We start from the raw sequence: 25,477 nt of genomic DNA on the forward strand, positions 1-25,477 counted from the left end.
TTTGATGTTTGAGGGCAGTAGTAATATCTTAAGGTGGAAAACACAGAAAAATCTCAAGTAAAAGCAAAATTTGTACTTACGGTCTCTTTTCAGATCTAAAATATACAATCCCTCTTCTGTTCCTAGGACTATCCTGGAGGAATCTGGGGGGAAATAAAGTGGAAGATCACAAAATGGATACATCTTTGTCCACAAAAGGGTAATATTGTTTGAGGTCATGAACTCACTTATATTTCATAAAATCTTTAAATAAGAAGCAACAAATAGGAAACACCCGGAAACAAAAGCAAATATCTCAATGTCAATGCGGGCGCCCATCTCAATGTCAGTGACAATGTTGCAGCATGCTGTTTGTAGGCCTAGTTCAATTATCATGCCCCACAAATTAAAGATTAAAGTAAAGATTTCAGATCAACTCACCCAAGATTGTTGAAGACAGTGTGTTTTTTACAAGGGACAAGGAATTATCACATACTTCTTGTGCTTGATAAACCTGAAATAAAAACATAAAAACATCAATGTGTGCATAAGCCATGCTGTTTTAAACTAGAATTCAGAGAATTTACAAGACAGCTAAACACAAGAGAAAAGTAGACATTTTTACCATTTGGTGGAACCCATAAGTATAGTGCCGACATAAAAATGATGATAATTGGGGAAATCTGGGATTCAAACCAATCATCTGCGACAGTGACCACTTGTTGGCCCAATAATGCAATTTATGAGTATGATGCATGAATATATTTTAAATGCGATACTGATTACTTGGACTTTCATAATTCTTACAAACTAGCCCAATGTTTTTCTGAATGCAAATTGCTTATTTTAACAGGTGTTGTCATGTACTTTAGTAATTCAATACCATAAACCCAGTATCTAGTTTTCGTCGAGTAGTATCATATGAATGCTGTTTCTCACCGCTGTTCTTGGCAGTTTATCATTGTTTTTGAGAATGCCATGTAGTTGTGTGATGACAGTGAGCCACCTCTCCTTCTCACGTTCATCCTCTGCCAGTAGTAACACTATGTGCTCTGTAAACGGGGAGTTCAACTCTGTTGTTGTAACCTGAAGAAACAAAACATGTGGATGTAGAACAGGTTATCACTGATACCTCCACTCTGTAGCCAAGGAGTAGTGAGCACCCCTGCTCTTTCAAACAAGCTCTTGGGGCTACTCCATAATAATCTACACAAGAAGAGGAGTTTCCATTTTTCTCTTAATTGAACCCAATACTGAAACACCAAAAGCTTGACATCTAAATCATTTCCAAGAATTTGCCAGATTGATTCGCAAGATAAGGCACACTTTGTGTTATGCAATTCAAAGTTTGTAGAGCACAATCAGTGTCAACACTGCTTTAAAACTGCCATCCTTCAGCCTCAGTACACAATCCTTATATTTACATTTACACAGATTTTAGTTTACTGTATTCGACGTAATAAGCGCCCCGCTCTAATAAGCGCCCCCGGCGATATTTGCTAATATATTGGCTAGTGAACAATCCCAATTAGCACCCCTTCCGATTGATCAATGTACACAAGACTTATTTATTCGTGTATAATAAGTATATGAAAATATTGAATCTCACCCTAAATATTTGTGGTATATCTTTTTTGTTGGCATGAATGACATCACTCGGATTGACAGAAGAAGCTGAGAACCTCTCATCTCTGGAAAGAAATATGTACCATCAGCATGAAAGAAAGAATATCATAACTATAAGCATCAAGAGAACTATACCACTATGGGAAACAACAAGTAAACGGTATCCTTATTGTCAGAATCAGAGAAAGAATATCATTATCATCAGCATCAAGGGAAAATAAATCTTGTCTGAATCAAGGAATGTAAACAACCGATGTCACGATCAAGGGAATAGTTTTTCCTTGGCAATCTCTAACACCAGTGGGCAGCATCACTGCTGGGATTTATCTAGGAATCCGAACTCAGTGCCCCTGGAAGGCAAATTGGGAAAATATTGTGATATTATTCAGAACTGGATGTTTTTAATGTTCTTATTTTTACTGACATTTGCTGCAGACTTGGGACTGAATATCGGCCTCCGAGCAGGTCTATAAAAAGCCCTGCATGCCACATGCTGAGTGAGTCAGCGAGTGAATGTTATTTTATACCACAACCAGTAATATTTTAGCTTTACTATGGCAACCTGTAAATAGGTGTCTGAGCAAGGCAATGAAGGAAATGAAAGAACAATGAATCACCTGTGTTTGTTTGTTTGTTTGTTTAGTGTGGCATTAAGCAATATTTCAGCTACATACCGGCAGCCTGTAAATAATTGAGTGTTGACCATACAATCCAGTGACTGATATGGGCAATGATCTACACTCTGGGTATGACAACACACAATCAACCAAGTCACAGAGCCTGACCACTCAATCCATTTGGTCCCCTCTCACAGCCCTCCCTTCCCCATCCTCTTTCTTCTCCGCCCCCCACCCCACCCCACCCCACCCCACCCCACCCCACCCCACCCCACACACACAATGCCCACAGGGGGGTGTTATGAAATATGCCTACCTCATGTCTAGCACTTCCTGCACCACCTCGTTGGGGATGTTCTTGTCAGATAGCATGTCATAGAAGAACAACTTGAAATCACAGACCACCATGTACTGGCGTTGCCACCCTTTCTTAATCCCACCAAGACGGGGTACCTGTAGCAATCAATCATATTGGCTATAGATAATGTAATTCAACATAGAACAAATTAGGCTAGACTAGATAAAATATCAATTTACAATGTATTTGTATATTCTTTGTATACTTATACAGTAAACTACGCTCATAACAAACTCAAAGGAACCACAAATTTTAGTTCATTATAAGTGTAGTTAATTATTAGAATACAGCATATATACAGCAAATGGACAGGATCAAAATATCTTTTTTTGTTATATTCGTCAGTTCATTATAAGCGTGTTCGTCATAAACGTAGTTTACTGTATATTCATATTGCATATATCCTAGCCTCATTATAAATGTCATCATAAGGAATATCTGTCTAATTTCTCCTATTAGAGTGAGCTCATTATGCCAATGCCAAAGCATGAGCATCAGATGGAATTTTGCCTTAGAAAGCTTTCACTTTACTGCCTTTAATTTGAAATAACAAAGTGAAATGATCTATTTACTTACTCTTACGAAACCTTCAAAGGCTGTGCCAAGACCTCTCTCAACATTCACTCCCGCTGGGCGTTTCGCTGCAAAGGTAATGTTTCAATAGATTTTTTTAACATAGACCAATACATAAGTTTGAAACCTTTTTAGAGTAGAAGGAAAAGGACAGCTTATTATCTAAACTATAATGCATTAATCATGCAGAACTTTCTTGTGTAATTGCGTCGACATGTATGAAAAACGTAGACATCACACCAAGTTTATGAATTCTTATCCTTAAGACTTACTCATGAGGTCGGAGGGAACAGGACACACATCTGGTGCTTTCTTCATACAGTGGACATGGCATGAATAGCCACACACTGGAACACAAAAACACAGGGTATCAGCAAAGGCATAGTCTCAGGCTACGATCGTAATACATCAAAAAAGAAATAGCTGATTCACCAATCTCTTTAAAATCAGATCTTTTACTCCAATATAACTTATCTCTGCGCTAAAACGAATTGGTACTCCACTACAATTTGGAAATGAAAATGCACGACAAACACAAATATTCCTTCGATGGTACTCCCTTTCAGTTGTAGATTCCAGAGCTCATTGTTGACAAGGTGTATATAATGTCAACAACAACATAATGGCATGGCCCTCATATTGTACAATTAGTTGTTTAGGGAAGGTAGTTGTTAAGATTGTTTTTCGAGATACAGAACAGAAAGTTCACCTGATGCAACTTCCTGTGAAAATGTCCCCGGAATCCTCATTCAGTTATCGTATTGGAGTAAAAGATTTTATTTTAGATATTGCTGTTACCCTGATAGGATATTAAGAAGTGACATAGAATAATTCTTCTTTTACTTTCTGTCAATTCAAATAATGTTTTATTAATGTTATTTTTAATCAGTGCAGTTCGTAAGTCTACAAGACTATTATTAATACCGTATTCGACCCATTAAGCCCCCCCCCCCCCCCCCCCCTCCTCGAAATTTGAGATAAAAAAATCACCAGACATGTTGATTTACCGTTTAAATTGTATTTTTGTTCAGCTAGGCATGGTTTTATATCCAGGGATTAAGATTACCTTGTGCATTTTCTCGTAAACTACGCCGGACACACGTTTTCTTGGAATCTACCGGTGAGTCGGTCAAGACACACCGAATGATATTACTTTAAGGATTTTAAATGCAAGGATCGGCAAAAGTTGTATTTGAAACTATTTTTTTATCAGGAATAATATATTCCAATATCTTGTTAATTTAGATGCAGCTTTTACTAAACATATTTAAAATAATAATAACCCTAAGCGAAGCAGCTGATCGCTATTGCCGGGTATTATTTTTTACATGGAACCAGTCTGACCCGTCACCGTCAAGGCTCCTGTGTTTTTTTTTAAAAAAAGTGCGCACTATTCTCAAGAAAATACGGTAAGGCTTACTACTGATGAATTTACGCCAATTTGACCTGAATTGTCCCCAATAAGCGCCCACCCTTTCTGTCTTTTTTTAAGCGCCCTGGGCGCTTAATGGGTCGAATACGGTATTTATTTATTTTTTCCCCGTTTAGATGCAAAACTTACCCTCGCATGTAATGCCCTGGCGCTGCAGGCCAACCAACAAGGAGGTGCAATGATTGCACTTGTAAGGGGTACTGAAAGACTTGACAATAAACTTGTGAGCTTTAGGGTGTGGAAGGGGCTTGCCCTGGGCGGGGCTGGTGTTGTTGGAGTAGGGCTTCTGAAACACTGGCTCATATGGTTGTGAGAACGGCACAGCATCACGGGTGAGGGATGAGTCCGGGGTGTCTCCTGCCTGCAGGTCCGACCGGGAATCTGTCCGCGAGTCTGTCCGTGATGCTGTGTCCTCGCTGTCGTCACCTTGTTCACTGTCTATTGAAATCTGCTGCAAACAACAAAAGTGATCAGGTTAATTATCTATGCCCAAAACAGGTTCCTGTTAAAAACACAATGATGCAATGATGTCTTATAATAAACAACTTCTGTAATTTGTATCAGAACAAAATGGCAACCATTAGAAACTACTGACTCGTGTAACAGACACGTTTGCAATTAGCAGGATTTCCATTGATTTGCAAAATTTGATCATGTTATTGTGTATTGTCAACAACCAAATAATAAAAACGTATTATCCTGTTTGACATCACTGAAGTTGAGTACTTACATCCATGTTAAAGGTGAATCTGTCGTTGAAATACTTAAATAATCCAGGTTCTCTACTGTCATCCCCTGAAAAGAAATACCAAAGAAACATTATTACTTCAGAAAAAGGCAGTTTCTTTTCATACATACTGTGACAATTTAGCAAAGTGTTAGAAGGTAAAAAGACAATGTCACCTTGGTATGCTTGAAGGAAGACTGAGTTTATCACAGGTTAAGAATAGATAAGGATTTACACCTGTCAATTATACAATGTTGTCCTGGGTTGATTTGAACAACCTGGTCTTTAAATCATGTTATGACAAACAACTGTTATCACCAATAACACAAAACAGTCCGCCATCACTAACACAAAACATCCTGCCATCACTAATAACACAAAACATCCTGCCATCACTAATAACACAAAACATCCTGCCATCACTAATAACACAAAACATCCTGCCATCACTCATACCACAAACCCTTTATCAGGTGGCCTGCCCATTATGAGCTGGCCAACAAGTGGGTGACAGTGTGAGCCTGTCAAGCTATCTGTTTTCTGTAGTCTTGAGATGGTCTCAACTACTAAAGTCCTTCAATTGCCATCAGGCTCTGTCCGTTTCTTATTTTAACTCTTTCAACACCAGTCTACCAGAAGCATTTGCTGCTATGACATCAAGTTCCCAGTGACTGGGGTGATAGATGAAGCCAACATTTAACAAGGGAAAATATCGCTTGTAAGACATCTTGGCTACTGCATGTAATAAACCATTTGGTATCGTTCGAAAGCTCTGAACATCCATAATATTACAGTAACCTCGCCAGGGGTAAATTCATAGTTGTAACATGCATTTTTATCGAATAGAAATTGACGGATAAGTGATTGGTCAAATTCAAGAACATGGCCAAAGACAGACAATCAAATTACAGCATAGGATACAGTCCTTGTGTATGCTAATTCTTTGAGTTAGATGAAAGATTTTGGTTAAATAGTATTATTCTGAACTTTGTAAGCATGAAATCTCGACCTTTATCTAAAATATCAAACTTCATGGACGTATAGGTATTTGCCACTAAACACTGTGTCCAAGCAACAAAAGCCGTGATGACTCACATTACACGATGGAAATCATAACTTAGATGTAAGTTCGACAACTTTTAAAGATATTTTGGTTGACTATATTACCTTAATTAATTTATTTTAAGATTTGCTTGAAACGACTTTATTTTGCTCCTCTTTTTTTATAGGGCCCCATTGTCAAAGCATGTGTGCCCCCCCAAATTAATTTAATAAATGAATGATATGACAGTTAGTATATATTAAATTATATACTATTTTTAGGTGGCTATGGCGATCCAGTGTTGAAAGAGTTAATGCAGCACTTAGCAATATTCTAGCCACATGACTATCTCATTAAAATCAGATCTTAGTTCTCTCTATAGCAAAATAAAGATCTGAGAACGTCCCATTTCGGTGACGTCAGAATGACCTTTCATCTGACCAAACAAAGCATCGCTCCCCAGATCATGAAAGTGACAGTTGGAATGTGTTTTCTAATCATGCAACCTCGAAAACGTTAACACAGAGTATTCCGAATGACGGTTACGGCCCGTACAACCGATTCCGTCAAAATTATCTTCTATCTCTCACTTCAGTGGGATAAACATTTCAACAGAGGAGGCACAGTACATGGGAAGCACTGCCATACAATCGCAACCATATATTAGACATTCCAAAATGTTCATTTGTTCAGTTTTCAAAATTTTAATCAAGAAGTGTGTCAACTATTTTTCAAGTGTTGTCTGAAATGGAAGTCACCAGGTTGAAATGAGTGTCATAAAGTTCGAAGTGCTTTCCAACTGGCTGATGTCAACTTCTTGTTAGTCGTTTTAGTGGTCTGTCAAAGTTCGCGAAAGGTCGTTCTGGCATGACCCGTAATGGAATGTCTTCAGATCTTTGTTTAGCGGTAGTAGGACTTAGAACTGATTTTAATGAGATTGGCCATATGACTTAGACCTGTAAATAATGGTCTGGACAAGACAAACTAACGGTTGAAATTATGAACAATGACCCACCCTGTCATGATACGATGAAACACAACCAACCTACCCAGACCACCCAATCCACCAAGTCACTGAGTACACCAGCATAGGTTACTGGGGGCCTATTCTAACCCAGAATCCCTCCTCTAGTTATCTATGACAACACCTTTGTAAGGGGCATCTATGTGGCCACCGAGTACACCAGCATAGGTAACTGGGGGGCCTATTCTAACCCAGAATCCCTCCTCTAGTTATCTATGACAACACCTTTGTAAGGGGCATCTATGTGGCCACCGAGTACACCAGCATAGGTTACTGGGGGCCTATTCTAACCCAGAATCCCTCCTCTAGTTATCTATGACAACACCTTTGTAAGGGGCATCTATGTGGCCACCGAGTACACCAGCATAGGTAACTGGGGGGCCTATTCTAACCCAGAATCCCTCCTCTAGTTATCTATGACTACACCTTTGTAAGGGGCACCTATGTGGCCTCTGTACACTGCACTCACATGCTTTTGGTTGGTACTCCTGGTGCCTCTGTACTTGCTCCCTGAGCTCTTCATTCTCCCGCTTCAGCTCTGCAATCACACTGTCCTTCTCGTGGATCTTGCTGGAAACGTACAAATGTGTAACATTAGACTACCTTTTGAATGTCACATCATGAAAACAATGAGCCTATGTGCATAACATACAAAAAATAATATTCAGATGCCATGCAGAAAAAACTTTTTCTGGTTCCAAAAGGGATGATTCACTGATTTTAAAAAAAACTAGTATTGATGTACACATGCTGTTTTAAATTTTGACACAGTTGAACCTTGTTAGTCTCGTTTATTGGGATGATTACTTAAAAAAACACCAAAAAAACATCTAAAAATCACCAGGACATTACTCCCTACCCATGAATCATTAATCAGGATGAATTCTTCAACAGTTCTGTGTTAATGAAGTTTCCCTGGGTAGGAATACTGCTCTCCTCAATGTAAATTTCATCTGTTTCCTAAACACTATCATTTAAACTGTAATCACTGATATTGAACCTGTAGATATGTTAAAGGAACAGGAAGGAACAAAGCCTACTTCTCATTGGACACATTCTCCTCCTTGATGCGAGTCAGTTGTTCACTGATCATTGTCTTGGCCTGGATCTCACTCTGGAGGCTGGACTGGAGGTTGAGAAGCTCCATCTTGTCCAGTCGTTGTGACCTTCGGTTCCTCCATCGCTGGCCTCGGGACTGAAAAACACAGCAAATTGTGAACTTGCCAAGTGCAGTGCTCAAAATTAAGGGGTCTTGGGATCCCACAGATTTGCTCTGCAGGCCCATTTAATCTCTTACTTTCAACATTATGGATATGACAAGTAACCCTGGACTTTCATGCCTAATTACAAACACTGGACTGTGTCTGTTGCCTAATACAGCACTCAGAAATCTTCCAGCAATGGGACAGCAAAATATTCCAGCCTGTAAATGATCAAGTCTGGACCAGACAATACAGTGATTGACATCATGAGCATCCATCCCTAAACTTGGGATATGATGACATGCTATTAACCAAGACACCAAATCTGTTTGGGTTGCCCCATATCTGTAAATATCTGGAATGTCATGACCTACAGTTGTTCCACGTTTCATGCTTTAATCACAAAGTTCAAAACTGAACCTAAAAATTCACAAAACGGCTCCACTACATAGAGTACAAGTGAGGAAGACAACTCACCGGGTCATCACCGGACACGCCCATCACCTTCAAGTTCTCCAGTTCTTCTGTCATCTTAGTGGCCAATGCTTGGAGGTAGCCACGAGCATCTTTCTCATCACTCACCCTTTACAAAACAAAGTGAAATTCCAAAATTAGGTTTCAATCTTCCAATCAATATAAACATCAGTCTACAATTCTTACACACTGATATCCTGTTATTTATTTTGTTCACAAAAAGGGTACTCTTATCAAAATCTTTAAAATACAAATTATCTGGTGTTTTCATAAATGTTTTATTAGATGTTCGTAATCTGATTTAAACTAAACAAACCATGCAGCAGCACCTAGAAAAAGTATAACTCAAACGCCTTCTGAATTCAGAGCATGAGCTACTGCATTGCAGACTGTACTCCCCTCTACCTCATCACAAGCAATAGTTGTTACTTCGTTTGTTATTTTATACTGCAATCAGCAATATTCCAGCTGTCTCATAGCAGCATGTAAACAATCAAGCATAGGTACAAAAAACAGTGGATAATATAATGAGCAACATCAGGGAACAATGACACATTCAACCAAGTCAAAAAGCCTGACCATCTGATCACACCAGGTTGGTTGGTTTGTTGTTTAACGCCGCACTCAGCAATATTCCAGCTATATGACAGCAGTCTGTAAATAATCGAGTCTGGACCAGACAATCCAGTGATTAATATCATGAGCATCGATCCACAAAATTGGGATCTATGACATGCATCAACCAAGTCAGCGAGCCTGACCACTCGATCTTGTTAGTCGCCTTTTACGACAAGCATAGTCGCCTTTTACGGCAAGCATGGGTTGCTGAAGACCTATTCTACCCCGGTATTTCACGGGTCGATCAAACCAAGTGCTAATGGACCTATGCTGACCCCTAGGCCACTTACCACTTGATGATCTCCGAGATCTGTGCCTCCCACTGCGCAACGGACTCCCGCTTGTCATAGATGTCCCGAATCTCTTCCTCCAGCTGAGAACGTTCCCGGATGTGATTGTCAATACGATTTTGATACTGAAAGCAAGGGAATGTGTTGATCATTCGTGTGGGACAGATAGAAAGAATCACAAACTCCATAAATAACATTGTCCTTTGCTTCTGTAAATAATCTCTTGTTATAACAAAAATAATCTACATTTATATTGTGCTTAATCCAGATGATAATGGCAGCTCGAAGAGCTACAACGAAGAATAATGAAAATATTTCATGCAAAATTATACCTTGAAATTGGTATGATAAAATACAGAAGAGGAGAGAGAAAAATTTGCAACTTGAAAACAGGTAGGGTTTGAGGTTAGCTGTAAAGTTTTCAAGACTGGGAAAGAGTTTCCACAGAACTGAAAGAATATGAGAGCGGACTACACAATGTAATGAAATAATGAATGAAATTACAGTCAGATTATAGTGTTGTACCCTCCTAATATTCATGTTTAAATCCCATTGTACAGTAGCATAGACCATCAAGTTCAAGAATCTCATGCCTTCAAATGAGGTGAGGTGAAATTGGGTTTAATGACGGATCCAAGATTATTGCACTTATATAGCGATGTGCATGCACGTCTGTGTGTGTCTGGACTGATGCCGATTTATAGTGCTAGCACACTGAGATACCATGCCGCAGTTTAACATGAGTACCCCACTCAGACACAGTATACTGACTCAGAGCCGACCAGTCCTTGTTTTAGCCCTTTAATGCTGAGCGCCAGATAGGGGATCGAACCCTGGACCTTCCGCTCTCCGGGTGGATGCTCTACCACTAGACCACAGAGGCGGTCCCTTCAAATGAAAACACAGCACAGAGAATGTTCACCTAATGAGACATACCAAACAACAAGTCTTACCGAGTGCACCTCATCCTTCAGTCTGTCCACCTCATTGCTGAAGGCCTTACTCCTCTGTTCATGCATCTCGGCCCGCTGCTTGGACTTATGGAGCTGTTCCTTCAAGTCGTCCACTAGTTGCTGTGACACCTTGGACTTCAGGCTAGTCATATCATGCTGGAGCTCACTCCGCTTAGCTTCAGATTCCTTCAAATGGTACTTTATGTCACTTAGTTCTGTAGAATATTTAGAGGAAGCTCTTGCCAGTTCTTCTTCCCGTTCAACATCCTTTCTTTCTACTTCAGCTTTCAACCTGAAACAATATGATACCACAATTATAAAAGACAAAAGAATATTCAATGCTTATTTCACTAACGCCTTAAACAAAATGAGTGAGTGAGTGAGTTGTGTTTAACACCGTTTTTTACAGTATTCCAGTTATATCACGACTAGTCAGCTTAATGTGGGGGGAAAGCCCGAAGTGATGCAGGTTTCAGATGTTTACCACTTCGGTGAAACCCATGAGCACAGGTATGGTGCGGACAAAACCTAGAAACATAACAGAGAATTGCGTCGCCTTAGACTGGGCCACCCGTGTCCCCGTTTAATAATAGGAAAGAAAATGGGAGATGCTGCTGGCCTTGGTGTGTTGGCCAGACATTGGCTCATTCAATGGTACAACACATGATAAATATCTAAGTGTGAATTACCTGGACAATAGATCCAAGACAATGTCTCGAGTCAAACCAAAAAATAGATTTGAGAGGTGATTCGGAGGATTGACTTGTCATAAGATATCGGAGTACATCAGTCTGAAGTAAGAATGGTTGGCATCATGTCAGACCCTTCAGTGTTATCTCTGAGAGAGTTACCTTGTGATCTCCTGTGTTAGTTCTAGGTTTGTGGAGCTGCTGGACCGACCCATCTGTCTGCGCTTGATTTTTTCCAGCTCTTGTTCCAAATCTGAAACGTACTGCTCTGCTCTTTCTTTCAACCGTTTTTCCTTGCCAGCTTCAGACTTAGCCTCATCGATCTGGTTCTGAGCCTAAATAGGACAGCAAATAAATAAAAGCTTTAAGGTTTAAGAAGCTGTTTGCAGCCCACAAAACCAACAATTCCATGTAACTTGATAACTGAACATATCATGAAAAATAATGTCACAAATATTCATGGAATATGATTCACAGATTTCTTTGTCTTTTTATTGTAATTTAGAAGTTGTTCACAGAGATGCAAGATCTATGGAGATCCTTTAAAAATGTCCTGTGTTGGAAATAGTTTCATTGTTGAGATGCGTCCAAAATAGATGTCCACATAACCCATGGGATTCGAGGGTCAGAAAAGGTTCCCATCAACCTGTGCTTGTATCATGATCAACTCAGTCTCAGCACTGGACATTGCACACAACCACTGGTTTCTCTAGTCCAGATTCAATCATTTACCATTTACAGGGCACCATCATACAGCTGGATATTGATGAATGCAGAGTTAAACAACAAAGAAAAACACATCCATACCTCACTGATGAGTTTCTCCAGCCTCCTTTTCTCCAGCCGGATACCATCCAGCTTGGACTTGTAATCTTCTGTTTCCTCCTCCTTGTTTCGTGCCTCCCGCGTCAACTCCTTCACCTTCGACTGTGCCTTCAACAATCTGCAACAACATTCATACGTGAAAGTTTTTTTTTAAAACAACCTTGGGCATGCAATAACAACAGCCTCAGGCCTTTGTCATGTAATAGTTACTGGTCCATGCAGTCTATAAATGTTTATCCAGATAGTACTTATTTCAAAGCTATATACATAATACAAACTCATTAAGACAATTCATGTCTCTATGTGAATGTTTTGGTTACTCCCTTCATGACAAAAAAGATGACAGAACCATCATTTGTTCCTCAGGGACCAGTGTGATGTGGAAATCATGAAACTAATGAAAAGTGGACATTAGCCCCTGGTCCAGGTAATCTCTCCTTAAATGAATTGATCCCTGGCAACCCCATTCAATATTATTATCGAGTTTATTATTCAAATAAAAATTAATGATACCATTTTCAATACTTTGTTGAGTTTTCAGACAAACATAATTAGCTTCTCACAATGTAACCTTAATTTCAGGACTGTAATCATCTTTAACAATAAATCGTTTTTATCAACACAGGTTCTTTCAACTTTATAAAGCCTAAACAGGCTACTTCCTACATCTGACAAAGGAAAAGATGTCCTGTGTCTACTCTGACACAATTCAGATCCCTTGAAGCAGCCGAAAGCAGAATCAGTTATAATGTTCACCCTTTCAAAAGCTCTGATAACAGGTATAATTTTGAACTGCTGCCCGTAACAGTAAATCATTGAAAAATCACTTACGAATCGTTGGTACTGGTGTACTGTTCCATGGCTAGTTTCTGTTTTGACAAGGCATCCTTGAGTTCTCTCCCTTGGGTCTTGTACTTGTCTCGCCAGTCTTGCAATTCCTGACATAACAAGGATGAAACAATCAATCATACGCAGCGATCATTTTCCTAATGTCTCCCACCTACATGGAGAGATACTGACTTCACTAACAATGTGATATACACTACATGAATTACTACTTTGGAGGCATGGTTATAGTGTGCTGCAATTGTTCATGTACAAACCTTCTCAAATGCAGCTTTTTCTTCATCCAGTAATTTTAATTTCCGATCAAGTTCTTGCTTTGAATCAAACATTTTCTTCAGATCTTGTTCCAAAAGGCTGACCTCGCCTTGGGATTCTGAAAAAAGTGATTCCTTATTAAACCGACATATTTCAATTGCACATACACAATCATGTTGATTCTAGGACTGGGTAAATAGAATGTGTGACTTCTTTGTTTGTTGTTTAACGCAACATTCAGCAATATTCAACTCTATGACAGCAGTCTGTAAATGATACTGGATCAGACAATCCAGTGATTGATATTGGATGTAACAATCCATGCCGTCAGGGTACGCTGACTCGCCATCAACCAAGTCACTCAGCCGAACCACCAATCCATTTGGTCAACTCACACAACCAGCATAGGTTGTTGGGGACCTATTCTTATCCGGAATCGCCACAGGTTAAAAAAGTACTGAACGAAGGTAACACACCTGCTACAACCCTGTGTAAAACCGCCACCTCTTCCTTCAGCTGCCGCACTTCATCGTCAGACCCTGAAGCTGCTGCTGCTGCTACACCATTGATGTCTTGTGTTGTCCGTAACTCATTTATTGTTGCAGTTGTTTCTGTGTGTAGAAAACAGTTTCAATGTGTGGTGGAATGCTATATTAGTGCTGTGATATACAAAGCCCTGTAAATAGATTCAGGAAAACTAAACATAATCAGTACCATTGATTGCTATTGAAACAATTCAAACAGTGAGCAGGGCTCACTAACACCCCCACTAATAACTCGACTCCAACATCAGCTGAAGAACAATTTTGATATTGAAGATATCTTGGCGCCGTAACGTTTGAGCCAGTTTCTCTTAAAAAGCACAATAATATAACATAGTAATGCATTCAAAGATGCACTGGAGATGCACTGGAGCATCATCAGCAAGCTTTACCCTTTTAGTTCGGTGGTATAAAAATATTTCGAAGTTCAAAACATGAAAAAAAAGAAATATTTTCTTAGAAAATCCATCTATCGAAATCAAACTTTGCACTGCACCTCTCCTATTGGTATAGTAACTGTACCACTAATTGGAAAAGAATCCATGAAGTAGTTTTCAAGTTATAGGTCACATAAATGTTGAAGTAAAAAAATATTATAACTTCAAAACATGTAAACATTCTTTTTTCTCACATACCACATCCACATATCAAAATAAAACTCTTCTATTATTGTGAAAACTGTTCCCTAAATTTGAAAAGAATCCATGCGGTAGTTTTCAAGTTATAGGTCGGACAAAAGTTTAAATAAATAAATTCTAAAATAGCTGTAGGACAAACAAATTCATTATACAAGTGAGTTGAGTTTTAGGATTCTTCTTGCATCAATCTCCAGCCATATCATGGTCGGTGGCACAGAACATTGTGGTCACTTATTGTATCGACATGGGGCATCAAACTCAAGCCTAAGGCATGGTGAGCCAACACGTTAACCACTAAGCTACCCCCAAAACCCTCCATTATAAGAAGAAGAAATAAAGTCAAAGATGACAAATTACTATACCAGGTGGTTTCTAATGTGTGCAAATGACCTACCATGAATTTTCATCATTAAGTCTTTGTTTTCTTTTTCTAGGTTCCTGATCTTTCTCTCATAGGTTTCCACTAAAGATCCGTCCACAGTGTCTCCATTCTTCCCCTCAGGATCAAACAGACAGGCCACATCAGACAGTTTACTGCAAAAATAACACATAATTAATAAATCATTCTGGCAGTTTTTAGATTCTTTTAACCTTCATACTTTCAACTCTTAGCTGATGTAATAAACTAAATGGGACATTATCACATCTTCGAGAAAATTTAAGTCAACCATTATCATAACAACTGTTAAGATAAACAATTATTGCAAGGAGGATTATATACAGAAACATGTAGGTAAAAGCAACATGATGAAGATCGGTACTTACGAATTGCGTGTAAATGAGAAACCAATAAAAGGCAGGTGGTGTCCTTTAAATGCTGTGTATGTGGCTGGTGGGACTGTGTCCTGCAAACAAAGGGGGGTTCCATGTACTAGCATGATCTTCTCTCAGCTTATGTTTAACAGTCGGAATCTCATCTAACACATGACATTTACTGTGTTCTTCAGTGAATCTTCATGTTTATCGATGCTCTTCAGCGAATGAGAGAGAGCAAATATGGTTCAATGCCCGAGTCTGCAATATTCTAGCTGTATCACAGAACCCTGTAATAATCAGGTTGGGCTTTGCAAACTAGTGACTCAAAGAAGGAGTATTGATTCACATTTATGGTGCACTATGACATACAATTACCATATACACAATCCCAATACACATATCCACCAGGGTGCCGTTCTACAAAGCGATCTCAGCTTTAAGATGACTTCCATAATCTTATATAGTATTAAGACAGTAACAGCACTAAGATCCCTTCATGGAACAGGGCCCTGGGCCCACTTGCACAAAGCGATCTTAAGTCTATGTTAAAGAACGGCAGTTACAATCGTCGTAGCGCTAAGATCGCTTTGTGCAAGTGGGCCCTGAACCTTACTGGCCAGCTCTTACAATTGTAGGCATGACATACTCATAGGGGTCGAATAAAGGAACTAGACAGATATACCTTGCACCTGGCAACTAACACACGATTGCCATTAACTGGACCACATTAAAACAAACAAATGTCCTGTGTTCAGTGATACATGAAGCTACTTAATCCATCCAATGTGTAATGTGCCTTCTATGGTATTAGTCATCCACATTCAAACTTCAAGGGATGGACTCTGTGAGTGGTCCTGTGGACTGGGGCCATCAAAAATCATAAAGGCCTTGCTATCCTATGAACTGGGTGAGCCGATGAGCCAGCTGATACATGATCAACTTACAGTGGAATAACACATTAAATCCCTGTCATACAGATTGTCTACAGAAATGTGTAAACTGAACTTACTGTATGTCGAAAATCTGTGTCGTCTACATCAAAGTTGGAAGTGTCAGTAGGACTCGAGACTTCAGGCTTGTAAGGGGCCTCCACTGTGAACAGACATTGGACCTTAATATCCATACAAATGAGAAGGGTTCTTACAGAGTGATAATAGAAGCAGAATACATACTACTCAACTAAGCATTTGATAGGGAGCATCTAGGCATGGTCTGAATGGGACTGATTGCTCAGATATGTTGTCATAATATTCAAACTTTGCCATAAACCTGAAGCATGTGAAGCTACTAGGGCTGTAACGAATACACTATGAGGCCAATACGAAATGAATCCCGAATATAGGGTATCGAATACCAATATTTATTCACGAATACAACAAGTCAGCAGTTGATGTATTATTTATTATATTCAATGAAAGATACAATGATTGCTCCCTACAACGCTACCTTTGCGGACCAAATAATTGATGTACGTTATGGACAATCAGCCGTTTAACCAGGTGTTGTAGATGACCGACACACCAGACTACTGCATGGCTTGTATATATTCCATTTAAATATCTCGCTTTGATAAATAACGGACAACTTCAAGTAAAAAACACTCTTTTAAATTTTGTGTGTAAATATTCGATTCTAGTGACCACGAATAACCAATTCAATTCATGAAGGGATACGGTTTGATTCACCAAGTATGAGAGTGAATCAGCTCTAATAAATATACAGCTTAATAAGGTATTGTTGTCAGAATAAAGTATCTCAGTATCCTCATCAAATGTTGAGTATATAACATGAATAACTGTTGGAATATTTTCTAGTCTCTGACGGAAAAAAAATAGTTTCTCGACTAATTATCAATGACAATTTCAAAAGCTCTGGAGCGCTACTAAAAGGTAAATCTTAATTAATGTAAGCATTGTTATTTACACATTGGATGTCAACAAATGGTCATGCTACTTACTGTCTCTAATGTTGTTCCAGTCAATGCCACTGAACCAGTTATGATTTCTGAAGTCATCAAGTCCTCCTTTGCCGAATCTCTTGTCAGCACCACAGATGAGCTGCCTGATGAGATCCTTGGCTTCTTGAGACACATCGTCTACATCTGTCGGGAACTCAAACCTTGTCTGATGGGAACAGAAATGATTACACCATAAAGCCTTCGCACAGATAGGACTTGCATCTCTGGTCTCTCTAATTTTGATTTAACAAATGTGACAGAGAAGCATGAATAAATGTTATTGTTACGATTAAAAGCAATAAAAAAGAGTAAATATATACTTCGGCATTAAATATGTGGACTGCTAAACTTCTATCCAGGGATCGATCTATCTATACATAACACGCACCAGTGCAACCTATTACTGATAAGTACAACCTAATATTTATGTCTATATACACAAAGAGCATGTAAGAATACATTCAAATTAGTGTCTGAGAGACCCTTGCTTGGGCACCTGGTGCAAGTTAAATCAAGTTCCTTAAATCAAGCCCTACCATCGCCTTCACAAGCAAATATACTACTCAAAAGAAGTTCAAGAACACACAATTCTTCCATATTACTATCGTTAATCTGAAATACTTACTTGATGGTTCATAATCTTGCCGTATGTTTCCACCAGGGATTCAGCATAGAAAGGTGTCTCGCCATACAACATCTCGTACATACACACACCGAGAGACCACCAGTCACACTCGGGGCCGTATTTACCATGACCGTCCTCCATAGCCTGGAAACAAACACACATACCATACAGATAATTTCATCATTTCCAAACTGAGTGAAAGAAAGTATGTTGTTTTCAAGTCAGCATAAATCCAGCAATGAAACTAATCAACTCTGGACCAGGCAAACCAGTGTTTGAGAGACTAAGCAACGATCCACACAGGATGGGTACTATGACCCCTATGAGCCATTTTTCACTCTGTAACCCACCGAATACACATTTCAGTCGGCTTTTAGAACATGCAAAGGGTACTTGGACCTTACTCTTGAAATTCCCATGGGGATATTTTTTTCAAAAGATTGATAATACCACATCATTACTCTATACCTTCACCTCCACAATGTTTGGGCGAATTGAAGATGATATACCTTTGGCATCCTTGGTGATCATGATTGAATTACCATCAGTGCTTAAATTACCCAACTTGTCTGATACAAGCCATTAAGCAGGAAGTAAAAACAAATGCAAGTTTTATTTCAACAATTTGTCGAATACCTGTTTCACATGTGATCAAAATATTGGTGAATAATGGTCTATCCAATGCAGAAGTTAACTTCATATAGAGAGTACAGTCAAGTCTAGTTAATCCGACACTCGTTAATCCGACAATCGGCTTTATCTGACACTATTGATTGGAACTGATTAGTGCTATTTGGACCCTTGAAACCGACACCCAAATTGAAACGAAATACCGAAATCACTCATTAATCAGTCTTGTCAATCCGACACAGTGATCCGCGTACTCAGTGGTCATCTGCCCGTGACAGCCCGTATTTTGATGCGAGACGAGTCGGCTGGTAGCTGCATTTTACAACGGCTGCAGTGATAAACTTACTTCACTATAAACAATTAATGTTTCAAATAAATAAAACAGGATTAATAACATGCTTAGATTACCTTAATCTCATCAAAATCAGATACAAGTTCTCGCTACCGCTGTGGATATCCCATTACAGGTCACGTCTGAACGACCTTGCAAACTTTGATCAACTGACTAACAGGAAGTTGAAATTAACCACTGAGAAAGCAGCTGTAAGTATTTTAAATCAGTCATATAGCCCGCAACCGTAGTTTTGTGTTAAGCTTTAGAGGTTGCATGATTAGAAAACACATTCCGCTAACAAGGTAATATAACAATATGAATATTTCATTTGTCATGTTTTTATTACATGCTCATATCATTATCTATCAGGTAGTTGTCCGATGTTTTATCATGAACATGAACACTAGTTAATTTTGTTTATCCGACATACTCGTTATTCTGGCATAATTATATGCAACCAACCATGTCGGATTAATGGGACTTGACTGTAAACAGCAATGTTCATAATAAATCAGAATAGTCAAAGGGTCCTTGTCATAACGCTAATGATAAAGGTAAAGATTGTGGCGTACCTGCTTTAAATGCCCTAGGACCCCACTTGATACAAAGAAAAACATATGTGACTTACTCTTAGGATTTCAGGTGAGATGTAATCCGGTGTTCCCACAGCTACTGAGGACTGCACCGTTCCGTCAGCCATCAGTTTGAGACATGACCCAAAATCAGCTAGCACTATATGACCACTTCTATCAAGAAGCACATTGTCGGGTTTGATGTCTCTATGTACATAACGAAGTTTGTGAAGAGAGTCTATAGCAAGGACCATCTCAGCAATGTAGAACTTGGACATGTCTTCTGGCAGGCGGTCCTCGAACTTGCTGAGCAACGTGAGCAGATCTCCACCACAGTAGTAATCCATAACAAGATACTGCAAGAGAGAAGCAGGTAGTGAGACAGTGGAGCAAGTCTTCATAGCAAGTGAATGCTGTTTTATGCAGCTGTCAGCAACATTTCAGACATATCATGGGGGTCTGTGAATAATGGTCTGGGCTAGGCCAGTGAGCAATAATCTGAAAGTTAAGAGTTAGTGAGTGAGCGAGTTTGATTTTACGCTGCTTTTAGCAAAATTCCAGCAATATCAGGGCAGGGGACACCAGAAATGGGCTTCACACATTGTACCCATGTCGGGAATCGAACCCGGGTCTTCGGCGTGACAAGCGAACGCTTTAACCACTAGGCTACCTGACTGCCCTGTGGTAAGAGTTAAATGACACACAATTAGGTTGGACATTCACTGTAATCACCATATCAGTGATAGAGACTAACATTCTTAGTCCACTAGTCTTTATAATATAAAAAAAAACACCATACAGTAAAAACCTTAAAAATGGCAAATTTATACCAGTTCTTATGAAACCTTAACTACTGGGCAGTTTGGGAAGGAATATAGGATTTGTGCCAATTTCTATGGCTGCCACATTATTGTCAACTCTTGGAACAACCAATTCTGACCTGGAATCCCGAGAGCATCAATAGGAGGAACTAAACCATGGCTGGGTATTATCATTAGTTTGTGGAAGTTGAAGCAACCAATTCCCTTATAACGGTGTAGACAGATCTATGAATTACTGGACAACTACTTTGCCTTCTATTATATGTTCAGGCTGCCAAAAATGAATGAGTTAGTGAGTTGGCTTTAATGACCCTTTGAATAATAATTCTGTTACGTAACAATAAGTCAGCTTAATGTGGGACATCTTCCCCGGTCAAGCATGTCCACTAGCCTATATGAAAGATTAGTTTCTACTCTTGCCACATCTAGGCAACATTTCTTGGCTCGACCCTGGCACCACCTCGCGACCTTTCGCACATATATATATGGTGGTGACAATCCAAGAAACATCATCAGGGCGACTCTGTGATCAAAACTCACGGTCCCAGGATTCACCTTGGCATTTTCAATGACACTAGGACAGGGTTATCCATGACCCAACCGAAAGCTACTAGTCCTTGCACCTTCTCACTTGACTGGATCATGGCTGCGTTGAAACCGTACGCTTTAATATCTCCCAAAATAATTTTCAAAAAAAATTATCATCAAATAAATAGATTTAATCATCAGTGTACGCTCTCCCTCACAAACTACGATGGTCACCCATCTTACCAGATAATGCTCATCCTGGAAGGCGTAGTGTAGGTTTGTTATCCATCTCCGATCTCCATACACCAACACATCCCTTTCCTCCTTGAAACAAGCAGTCTGAAATACAGAAACATATAATTAAACATTGTTCTGTTGTTAGACCAGCATATAGTCAAGGAAATGTTTTTTTTTATACATTACATTACTCTCTTCTAAAATTCCCCCCTAACAATTCTGATGCTGTTTTAAAAATAATAGAGAGCTGGCCAGACTTGTTATTCTATAAATCTAGATTGGTTTTGTTTTCATAAAATTACATATATTCCACAGTCATGGCGCAGGACTATCCTGTTGTAGGTATTTGTATGGACATCACCAGTCAACATGGTCAATGGGTATACTGATTATGCCTGTTAGTTCATCACTGTATATTCCTATGTCACAACTGCTTCATCACAAAGTTTGACATTACTTATTTCAGAATTTTTTTGTTTCCAATGACTCATTGTGAACATGCATACATATCCAAAATTTAATGACACCTCATCCATGACACCCAGTATGTAATTGGACAACAAATCCAAGGAATGACTGGACAACAAATTTAAGGAATCAAAGCGAATGCGATGTTAATTTTCATACATCCAGAGCAATTGTTCCAAATTTTTTTATTATAGATGGTGATCTACATTAGTGTGAGTGAGTGAGTTAATGCTTTACGTCACATCAGCAATATTTCAGCTATATCGTGATGAGAAGTTTAAACATTTTTAATAATTTGAACCAAATAAAACCTGTCATCGAGGGACAGTAAAATTACTAGAATATCACAGATTAATGTTTAAAACTAGCATACAACCATGAAAAGATATCACTAAAACAAACAGTACAATATAAAAAAAGGCTATAGATCGCCAGCAGCTGAAGGTAGATCACCATGCTGGGGTCCATGGGGACTTACAGTACCTTAACTACCTGCATGGGCCCCAGCCGGATTTACATCATCCCCTCAGCTGATGGCGATCATTGACAAGTTCAGCCAGATTAAACGCACACATATTCTACGATTACAATTGTGGTAATCTACATTAAGTGATTTACAATATACCAGGAATACATTTGCCTGGTGGTTATGATTTATGAAGATAATATAGCTGGGTAGATTAATGGACACACAAACTAACAATATTTAACAATATTAAACGACATATAACTACGGATTCTGGAGCAATAAGTAAGAGTCCAGCAATACTACACAATGACACGCTGTACCATGTGTACAGGGAGGCAATGTAACCTAAAACATTTACCTGCCTGAATAGTGATAACATAAATCAACACCCACTTAAAAGCCTGACAAATACTACTCTACTGGCGCTAAGATTACGTTTAACATTGGACAAACCGACTTGGCTACTGAGGCAATAAAAATGACAATATACATAATGCATATTAAGAAAGTGTCACTTTTCAAACACAAATTAATTAATAAATTTCACGAAGAATGTTTGAATTTTTAGGCAAACCTCTGGACATAAAAGCCTGTCTATATTTTTCACATCTTCATCAAGCTTAAATTGTCTTACTCGCTTTCTTTTCATCACTTTCTCTCTGCTAAGACACTGAACAACCATTCCTGTTAAACCAAGGTAATCAACAAGTGTTGATTTTTTAAAGCATAAGCTTGTCTAAAAGAAATATATATGTTCTCTGACGCTTAACTACACTTACTGGACCAAGTCAATATGTACTAGTTGCTAAGCCCATAATCAGCAACACACACGGCATAGGACAAGCTGACAATTCATCTCCAGATACTGATAAGTCTCATAAATGGAGAGACAATAACATCAGCTGAAAGGGACACTGGACACTCCACACAAGCACACTGCACTCCAGTTCAGCCTCTACTTTGATCAAGGAAGACAATAACTTGAATACTAACTTGCTAATTAAGATCACTGATTAGAAATTTCAGAATCAATATAGACCTGTGAAGATTCGCGTTAGAATAGGTCTTCAGCAACCCATGTAAAAGGCGACTAAAAGGAATAGGTGGTCAGACTTGCTGAGTTGGTTGATGCATGTCACCGTATCCTAAATGCGTAGATCGATGCTCATGATATCAATCACTGGATTGTCTGGTCCGGACTCGATTTTTACAGACCACCATCATATAGCTGGAATATTGCGGAGAGCGGCGTTAAACAACAAAGAGAATCACAATAAGTCATCCATCCATGACTAGTGTACTTAGGTTATACCAATAAGCTATCATTGATATATAGTTTATGTTGTCAAAAGATGAAGGAACCTTAACATTTATCACAACATATCCAGATTGTTTATGTACACATTAAGCACATTTGAAAATTCTTTGATTATGTTGTAAATCGTAACCATTCTAGTCACATCAGAATTATGTTAATAGTACACTGTATTTTGATGTCTTGTACCACTGTGGGTCTTGAAATATAAAGATTGATTGATACTTTCAGGATGTAAAAATACTATCATTATAATGTGTATTGATGTCTATCAATACACTATTTAGCAACACACTGTATCCAAACATCGACACTTCAATTTCCATGAAAGGACTACTGTTAATACACACACCCAGAATAGTTTCTGACAGTGTACGTGAAGTGAGACAGTGAGGCATACCTGGCAGGCATACTCTGCTACTGACCTACTATGTACCCAGTGACATTTACAGAAGCTCCTACATTGTGATGCAGACAGAATGTGTGCATTCCTTCAGTTTTTTCGGCCATGGAACTTCCATGTTCTACAGCTTATCCTTGCCAATGTCTCTCAGGCAGAACTTTCTGTATTTGGCTAGTCATCTAGTTTCAATTTTGCTTCTTTTTTTGTGAAACATAAATCAATGAACATCAATGATTTGAAAGCCTTTTGATTACCCACTTGAAAATCACTTGATTTAGATCACAATCTCAAAAATACTGTTTCAACTCTTAACAACTTAATAAATTAAATTTGTTCTTAAAACAAAATCAAGGACGTATGAGTGAGTGAGTATGGTTTTACGCTGCTTTAAGCAATATTCCAGCAATATCACGGCGGGGGACAAAAGAAATGGGCTTCACACATTGTACCCTTGTCGGGAATCGAACCCGGGTTCTTCGGCGTGACGAGCGAACGCTTTAACCACTAGGCTACCCGACCGCCCCAAGGATGTATGAAATGGACATGAACAATATAAGCACTGGAAATTCCAAAGAATTTGATTTATACTGTTGCCAATAGGTAAATCTGCTAAATGATAAGGGAGACTACATTTGTAGTTGTTTTCTTGCCAAACCTCCTTGATTTTGTTTGTTTGTTTATTTGTTGTTTAATGATGCACCGAGTTTGAACACCTAGATCTCTTTCATCGCCACTTACGTCCAGAGCAGGTATCTGGGTAACCTTCCAACTCAGAATGCCCACGGGGATCAACTGAATGTTTGTTGCCACTAACAACAGGCATAGTCACCATTTATCGCAAGCATGGGTTACTGAAGACCAATTCTACCCTGGATTTTCACGGGTCACTGCCCATGGGGATGTAGATGTAGGAACGTTTGACAGTGCTGCAATGATATGAGGTGCTGTCAACATTGTCCCAGTGAACACTTTGCTTACCTCCGCTCTCTTCAGCATCTCCCACTTGTTGAGGATCTTCATTGCATAAACCTGCTCTGTCTGCTTCTCCTTCACCACTGCCACCTATGGAGAAGCACAGAGATATTAATTGACATTGCTTCATCTTAAGTAAGATAAACCTTGGAAACAGGACTAGAAACATAATTTCTAATAATTGCCATCTTGTTTTTCAAGCGTGTCATTGAGCACTTTATGTGTGCCCTTTGGAACAACTCTTTAGATCAATATGCCTTTGGCATATGTCGCAAAAATAAAAAAATCCCTCCTTTGATCGCATCCAATTGTGGAGTGGTAACCTTTGAGAAACCCCATGTTGGGATGTTCAGAAATTAGTTTATCCCCCCTCTAATTACTTTTCTGAGGATCCTTTCAAATTATTCATAGCATTGTCAGAAAAATAGTTGCCAACTTGGAATTCTATTGTCTTCCTTTGCTGGACTGTCATTCTTCACCTTGACAGTTAATGGAGAAGAAAAAAATGCAATGGTTGTCTGTCCGGACATATTGTTGTCTGCTTGAGTGCCACCTCCCTATACATGAAAGCCAGTAAATGTGTTGTGTGTTATGAGCAGGGAGAATAAAAATGGCCGTATTTATGTTAAGAGAAAGAAATATGCTGGCACTTATACTTATTGTATTTGCTTGGTTTTTTT

General features: G+C 38.9%; 1 protein-coding gene across 3 annotated transcripts in view; it reads right to left on the bottom strand.

Annotated features, from left to right (window-relative positions):
* LOC139444290 (serine/threonine-protein kinase MRCK alpha-like) overlaps positions 1–25,477 on the bottom strand; it is a 52,755-nt gene that overhangs the window by 13,470 nt on the left and 13,808 nt on the right. For all 3 annotated transcript variants that reach the window (XM_071225224.1, XM_071225222.1, XM_071225223.1), the window contains exons 3-29: positions 24,804–24,887; positions 21,177–21,272; positions 19,641–19,940; positions 18,049–18,192; positions 17,424–17,589; positions 16,476–16,558; positions 15,476–15,555; positions 15,105–15,244; positions 14,007–14,141; positions 13,533–13,648; positions 13,261–13,367; positions 12,412–12,547; positions 11,767–11,939; positions 10,916–11,207; positions 9,963–10,087; positions 9,058–9,163; positions 8,419–8,573; positions 7,848–7,948; positions 5,316–5,380; positions 4,715–5,036; positions 3,426–3,500; positions 3,157–3,221; positions 2,539–2,675; positions 1,589–1,670; positions 919–1,065; positions 421–493; positions 81–143 (exon numbers count right to left, since the gene is read on the bottom strand). In XM_071225224.1, coding sequence (XP_071081325.1) covers positions 81–143; positions 421–493; positions 919–1,065; positions 1,589–1,670; positions 2,539–2,675; positions 3,157–3,221; positions 3,426–3,500; positions 4,715–5,036; positions 5,316–5,380; positions 7,848–7,948; positions 8,419–8,573; positions 9,058–9,163; positions 9,963–10,087; positions 10,916–11,207; positions 11,767–11,939; positions 12,412–12,547; positions 13,261–13,367; positions 13,533–13,648; positions 14,007–14,141; positions 15,105–15,244; positions 15,476–15,555; positions 16,476–16,558; positions 17,424–17,589; positions 18,049–18,192; positions 19,641–19,940; positions 21,177–21,272; positions 24,804–24,887 — 3,568 coding nt within the window. The remainder of the gene's footprint in view (positions 1–80; positions 144–420; positions 494–918; positions 1,066–1,588; positions 1,671–2,538; positions 2,676–3,156; positions 3,222–3,425; positions 3,501–4,714; positions 5,037–5,315; positions 5,381–7,847; positions 7,949–8,418; positions 8,574–9,057; positions 9,164–9,962; positions 10,088–10,915; positions 11,208–11,766; positions 11,940–12,411; positions 12,548–13,260; positions 13,368–13,532; positions 13,649–14,006; positions 14,142–15,104; positions 15,245–15,475; positions 15,556–16,475; positions 16,559–17,423; positions 17,590–18,048; positions 18,193–19,640; positions 19,941–21,176; positions 21,273–24,803; positions 24,888–25,477) is intronic.

Source organism: Haliotis cracherodii, unplaced genomic scaffold (genome assembly GCF_022045235.1).
Source record: "Haliotis cracherodii isolate W230 unplaced genomic scaffold, xgHalCrac1.p SCAF_5, whole genome shotgun sequence".
Classification (NCBI taxonomy): Eukaryota; Metazoa; Mollusca; class Gastropoda; order Lepetellida; family Haliotidae; genus Haliotis; species Haliotis cracherodii.